Raw genomic sequence first — 6,879 nt, forward strand, 5'->3', positions numbered from 1 at the left:
ATTTTTTCCTACATATACTGTATCTGCCATATTGTAATAACTTTATATTCTAGCATTAAGTACAGGCCTTTGGTTTAGTCAGCTGATATTTTATGACTATATGACTGTTAAGTCACTTGGCAGGTTGGTCCTTTCAGCCTCAGTCACACCCAGTCATGTGAGACACAGGAGGTCTATGTGGGTGCCACCTGTCACTCACAATAGATCAGTAACCACAAGATGAATTTAGTGAAAAGCAGCTTTAATGAAAATACAGTAATAAATGAAGTGGCTCGTGCAGGACATAGACTGTAACAATCATACATCTTTCATACGGTCTTTCTCTCTGTGACCATGGTGTCATCTGGGATTACCATTGAATTCATTTGAACGCTTGTTCTGTTCTGCAGGCGGTGCTTGTGTTGGCCTCTGCGCTCTCTGTGACCACCTTGGCCCTCGACAATGGCCTTATGAGGACCCCTCCAATGGGCTGGCTGGCATGGGAACGATTCCGCTGCGACACTGACTGTGAACACGACCCCAAGAACTGTATCAGGCAAGCCAGGATCATATTAATATTATACACTGTGATCTGACTGAAGCCTCTCTTTAAAAGAATAGTCTAGGATAGTCTTGGGGAGGATTTTATGTTAGAGTTATTAATTAAGCTGCATCAACTGTTTCACATAATGACATTTCATCATTCAAACAAACCACTGTGACCCTTGATGTGATGTCAGAAGTGAAAAAAAGAATCATATTAAGCAACAAACTTTTTCAGGGTCTGAGTCATGCTACATATAATCATAAGGTGAGTAACTGAGGGGTGTGGACCAATTATTACCATTCAATAACAGGAATGTTTTATAAGTAAAGGGGGTGTAGACCTCAGGGAACCAAACAAGCTTTGTGTAAACCAAAGAAATAACTTCTTACACAAAAATTCAGTTTGAACGCCACAGTGACCTTATTGAAACACAAACCTTAAGGGTTTGCTATTAAAAACTTCCCTGTCTTTCTTCCAGTGAGAATCTGTTCATAGACATGGCAGACAGGCTCTCAGAGGACGGCTGGAAGGAACTTGGTTATGTCTATGTGAACATAGATGACTGCTGGTCCTCCATGGAGAGAGACGAGCAGGGACGGCTGCAGCCTGACCCAAAGAGGTATAGTATACCCTGTATTCTCTCTCTCACACACAAGCACACACACACACACACACAGAGCAGCCATTGTTCCTCAGTGCAAACACTAATCTTCTAAGCAGGTAAGTTAGTGTGAGTCATGCAATCACATGACTTTTCAGTCTTTGATAACACTCAACTATATAAAAGAAACATTTGAATAAAAGCATAGCACATCACTGGATCCATTTAGAGTAGTTTCATAGTGTACTTTACACAGAAGGCATGTTTTACTGGTAATTATAGGGTATTATTTCTCAGCATTCGTTTAGCTGAAAACCTTGTATTGAATGGTACAGTTATCACACCTCTAATCGCTGACTGTGGACTTGGGAATGACATTATAATGCTTTCAGGTTCCCAGGAGGCATCCATAAGCTCACCCGCTACATGCACGACAGGGGTCTCAAACTGGGGATCTACGGGGACATGGGCAAACACACCTGTGGGGGCTACCCTGGCACCCCAATGGAAAAGATCGAGATAGATGCTTTCACCTTTGCAGACTGGGAGGTGGATATGCTCAAGTATGACGGCTGTTGGTCTAACGCCACAGAGCAGGAGCAGGGTAAGATAAGGAAAAGTTTCTTTTATATGATGGTTATTGAAATGTTGTTGATTTGATGTTGTTTGACTCTGTTTCCTCTCTTGAACAGGTTACCCTCTCATGTCAAAGGCTTTAAATGCTACAGGCCGTCCCATTGGCTACTCCTGCAGTTGGCCCGCCTACCAGGGTGGCCTCCCCCCTAAGGTTCAGTTACAGTTTTTATTATCCTAAAGCTTTAGGCTGGACAATTTGGACTATTTCGTTTCAGTGGAAATGATTTTCCCCATGAGACGTTGACCCTGTTGTGAGGATTATGTTCTAATACTTTAAATCCACAGTTGATATTTATACATTTTGAAACACATTTGTTTTCAGGTCAATTACACTCAGTTGGGTGAGATCTGTAACCTGTGGCGTAATTATGGTGACATTCAAGACTCTTGGGACAGTGTCCTAAACGTTATTGACTGGTTCTCTAAGAACCAGGATGTCCTGATACCTGCAGCTGGACCTGGACAATGGAACGACCCTGATATGGTGAGTTTAACTGACACAGTAACTCCCACAATATTCATACAGTATTGTTCAAAATAATAGCAGTACAATGTGACTAACCAGAATAATCCAGGTTTTTAGTATATTTTTTATTGCTACATGGCAAACAAGTTACCAGTAGGTGCAGTAGATTCTCAGAAAGCAAACAAGACCCAGCATTCATGATATGCACGCTCTTAAGGCTGTGCAATTGGGCAATTAGTTGAAAGGGGTGTGTTCAAAAAAATAGCAGTGTCTGCCGTTGACTGTACAAACACAAAACTATTTTGTACAAACGTTTTTGTTTCTAGGATTTAGCAATCCTGTGAATCACTAAACTAATATTTAGTTGTATGACCACAGTTTTTTATAACTGCTTCACATCTGTGTGGCATGGAGTCAACCAACTTGTGGCACCTTTCAGCTGTTATTACACTCCATGATTCTTTAACAACATTCCACAATTCATTTACATTTCTTGGTTTTGCTTCAGAAACAGCATTTTTGATATCGTTACCTGTAAGTACTGTGACAGTTAGAAGACGTCTGTGTGAAGCTAATCTATTTTCAAGAATCCCCCGCAAAATCCCTCTGATAAAAAAAAGGTACGTGCAGAAGAGGTTACAATTTGCCAAAGAACACATCAACTGGCCTAAAGAGAAATGGAGGAACATTTTGTGGACTGATGAGAGTAAAATTGTTCTTTTTGGGTCCAAGGGCCACAGACAGTTTGTGAGATGACCCCCAAACTCTGAATTCAAGCCACAGTGAAGACAGTGAAGCATGGTGGTGCAAGCATCATGATATGGGCATGTTTCTCCTACTATGGTGTTGGGCCTATTTATCGCATACCAGGGATCATGGATCAGTTTGCATATGTCAAAATACTTGAAGAGGTCATGTTGCCTTATGCTGAAGAGGACATGCCCTTGAAATGGTTGTTTCAACAAGACAATGACCCCAAACACACTAGTAAACGAGCAAAGTCTTGGTTCCAAACCAACAAAATTAATGTTATGGAGTGGCCAGCCCAATCCCCGGACCTTAATCCAATCGAGGACTTGTGGGGTGATATCAAAAATGCTGTTTCTGAAGCAAAACCAAGAAATGTAAATGAATTGTGGAATGTTGTTAAAGAATCATGGAGTGTAATAACAGCTGAAAGGTGCCACAAGTTGGTTGACTCCATGCCACACAGATGTGAAGCAGTTATAACAAACTGTGGTCATACAACTAAATATTAGTTTAGTGATTCACAGGATTGCTAAATCCTAGAAACAAAAACGTTTGTACAACATAGTTTTGTGTTTGTACAGTCAACGGCAGACACTGCTATTTTTTTGAACACACCCCTTTCAACTAATTGCCCAATTTCACAGCCTTAAGAGCGTGCATATCATGAATGCTGGGTCTTGTTTGCTTTCTGAGAATCTACTGCACCTACTGGTAACTTGTTTGCCATGTAGCAATAAAAAATATACTAAAAACCTGGATTATTCTGGTTAGTCACATTGTACTGCTATTATTTTGAACAATACTGTATATTTACTATTTTCTACATGGTCTGATAGTAAAGTTAGGTAGGTAAAGTTAAGGAAAAACGCCCCACTGTCTCAGTTGGTACTTTTATCTAGTATTTTTTTGCACACAATCCCTTCAAATGATAAAATGTAATAAAGTTAACTGTCCTTGTAAGGACCCCCGGGTAATACTAGAACCATTTTGACTTCCAAAATATAGAAAAAACACACTTTCTTTTCTTTTTTTTGTCTCAAGTAATCCTTGATTCTTTGATTTTCTACAGTGGCTTAAGAAAGTGCTATGAAATTCTACAATTTCATTTACTTTTGTGTGATTTTTGGCCTCCACAGCTGATTATTGGTAACTTTGGTCTCAGCATGGACCAGTCTCGTGCTCAGATGGCTCTGTGGGCGATTATGGCCGCTCCTCTTTTCATGTCCACCGACCTGCGCACCATCAGCAGTGGAGCCCGCAGCATTCTGCAGAACAAAATAGTCATCAGCATCAACCAAGACCCCATGGGTGTTCAGGGAAGACGAATTTTAAAGGTGACACAGTTTTGCATGGTTGTTGCAGCTTCTTGCAAATGCTCAAGATGAAAAAACTACAGAAATGAACTATTTAGGGTTTTGACATTTCTGTTTAGTACTTTTCTATCTTATATTCTTGATATACACTTCTCATTCTTGAGTCATTGTTAACGTTTTTCATCCATTTCGTTCTACCAGGAGAAGAATGGCATTGAAGTATTCTGGCGCCCCCTGTCAAGCAATGCCAGTGCCTTGGTGATCTTCAGTCGGCGTAATGACATGCCCTACCGTTACCAGACATCCCTCAGCAAACTTAACTACACCACTGGCAGTTACAAGGTATGTGCTTAAAAGTCTTCTAGACACGGAGATGATGTGGCACTCAGATGGTTTGAGTCTTACCTTACAAAGACATCTGGTGCTCCAAGGGTGCACAGTCATGTCCTCTTTAAAGGGCTGGACATACTTTGCACAAAGTATGCACATACTGTATGTCTATATGTGTCCAGACTATATAGCTGTGTTTCTGTGATTTGGGTGCACTGATGCAACTGATTCCCAGTTCCATGGGTTTTCAGGAACATTTTATCAGTAGGCCAACACGAAGAGACCAGTGACTCAGATTATTCGGATTGGAAACAATTGATTTGTTGCACTTTTACAGCAGCGTTGATCCACTGGACACACATCGTGCTTGCTAAGCTAATGCATAATAGTATATCAGGAGACTCACTTCTGTTTCCTTTCTACTATTTCTAAGATCTATGACGTCTTCACGGACAAGACCATGATGCTGAAAGATTCCACTGACTTTGTGGTGTCAGTGAACCCCACAGGTGTGGTCATGTGGTATGTCTCTGCACCTGCCAAACGGAACTTCCTTCAGTTTTATAAAGGCGGCAAACTTCAGGGGTCCTTCTACGCTGATGATGATGAAAACGCCATCCCCATCTTCCTCTGACTGCTCATCGACTGAACTTTATCAGCTAAATAACCAGTTTCTGTCTCATCACAGCATATTTGATAGAGTTAACTGACAAGACCTCACACATACATCATCTGGTGCTCAGCAGTGTCAAAAACTAAATTAGGTGATCATAAGAGCATGGTGCTTTCAATTCCAAGTAATGAATCACTGAACTCAGGGACAGTCACTTGCATCAAGATATGTAACTAAACTGAAATTGTCTTTGATCCTTCTTTCAGATTCTACACTTGCAGTATCAATACCGATCAAGCGAAAGAGTCCAAAACATAGCACACTTCATAGTCAGCGTACTCACAAAGTGTTCTAGTACTTCACAGAGCTTGAGACCCGATAATCTCAGTTGATTGCCAAAGCTACAGAACTATAAGCAGTATTTCTCAGAAGTCTCCTACTGCTATTTTAAAAACTTTTTATTTTAAAGAAGTAGGACAGTCTGTGTCATAGGCTTTAAAAAAAAAAAAAAAAAACACAAGGAAGGATGATAAAGGCCCTTGCCGTGCCAGTTTTATTAAATATTTGCACTTGAATTGTGCTTCCCTCCCCCCTCAGGCTAAATGTTAAGACCACATATGATCACATGGTTAAGAAATCAAGTTTTTATGAGAAATTATTCTGTTGATGTTTTCATTGAAATAAATATGTTTTACTTTTCAGTCAAGCGTTTGTGTTTCAGTATATTTTGACATTTAGAAACAGTTCTCACTAGACATCTGGGCCATCTAGCATTAATTACCTCATCAGAGTAAAAGTGCTGTGTTGCTTTAGGAGTTCTGCAACAAGGTCTCCCATCAGTGATTATATGTAAGGTTAGTTCTCCTATCAAGGACAAATACGTCTTATCAGAATGACCTTAATCCAGCCACCTGGTCATTAAAGGCACAATAATACTGAAGGATCCTGTTGAGTCTACTGAGAGACAGTTCATACAAACATATGAACATAGCAAACATTCAGCAACTGTGTTACTGCGTTATACATTAGTGAGTTGTTTGGAGAATGGTTTCAGTTCAACTTCTAAAAACTTTCCAGGCATATTATTTCCTCAAATAGTAAAAGGCTGTATTCACTTTTCAGCTTTCACTTCCCAACTGCTAACCTATGGAGGTTTTACTGTAAATTGCACATTTGTTGGGTAAAAATTATAATATTACTTTTGCTGCCAGTTATTGCTTTATTTATTTAAACTTGTGCATTATATGTATACATTATACATATATTGTTTCAGACAAAAATTTGACATTTTTAGGAGGTACTTGCAGATTTCTTGTAGATAAATGTTGGTGAAGTGTGATAGGCTGGTGGCCTGTCCAGGGTCAGCTAGGATTGCCTCCAAAACAAAACCCTTGTTTTGGAAATGGAGATAAAAGTGACAACACCTTAACCATGGTGCCGTGAGGAGTGGCTGATTAGATATCGTTTCAGACAAAGATACATAATAAATTTGCACCCAGAGTGAGTAGAGACCTAACTCAAATTAAAGTACAGAAAATAAACCTTATAATATAGCTAACATGAGCACAGACTCGCGCCCATATTGAACCAGTAGAGGTCAGTGCTGCTCTTTATTTTATAAAGATTTGAAAACACATCTAATGG

General features: G+C 39.9%; 1 protein-coding gene across 1 annotated transcript; it reads left to right on the plus strand.

The window, feature by feature from the left end:
* The first annotated feature begins 395 nt into the window (after window positions 1-395).
* LOC109973819 (alpha-N-acetylgalactosaminidase-like) lies at window positions 396-5,750 on the plus strand. The gene is made up of 8 exons (XM_020623640.1): window positions 396-535; window positions 1,005-1,145; window positions 1,520-1,731; window positions 1,820-1,914; window positions 2,086-2,247; window positions 4,116-4,313; window positions 4,494-4,634; window positions 5,056-5,750. The coding sequence occupies exons 1-8, from the start codon at window positions 450-452 to the stop codon at window positions 5,254-5,256; spliced, it is 1,236 nt and encodes a 411-aa protein (XP_020479296.1). The 5' UTR covers window positions 396-449; the 3' UTR covers window positions 5,257-5,750.
* Window positions 5,751-6,879: the final 1,129 nt, after the last annotated feature.

Source organism: Monopterus albus, unplaced genomic scaffold (genome assembly GCF_001952655.1).
Source record: "Monopterus albus unplaced genomic scaffold, M_albus_1.0 scaffold307.1, whole genome shotgun sequence".
Taxonomy (NCBI): Eukaryota; Metazoa; Chordata; class Actinopteri; order Synbranchiformes; family Synbranchidae; genus Monopterus; species Monopterus albus.

Excerpts from the sequence above, each read along its gene's own strand:
- LOC109973819 (XM_020623640.1), top strand. The coding sequence starts at position 450 with ATGAGGACCCCTCCAATGGGCTGGCTGGCATGGGAACGATTCCGCTGC. Across the intron at positions 1,732-1,819 it reads CGCCACAGAGCAGGAGCAGG|GTTACCCTCTCATGTCAAAG; the intron begins GTAAGATAAGGA and ends TCTCTTGAACAG. Across the intron at positions 4,635-5,055 it reads ACACCACTGGCAGTTACAAG|ATCTATGACGTCTTCACGGA; the intron begins GTATGTGCTTAA and ends ACTATTTCTAAG.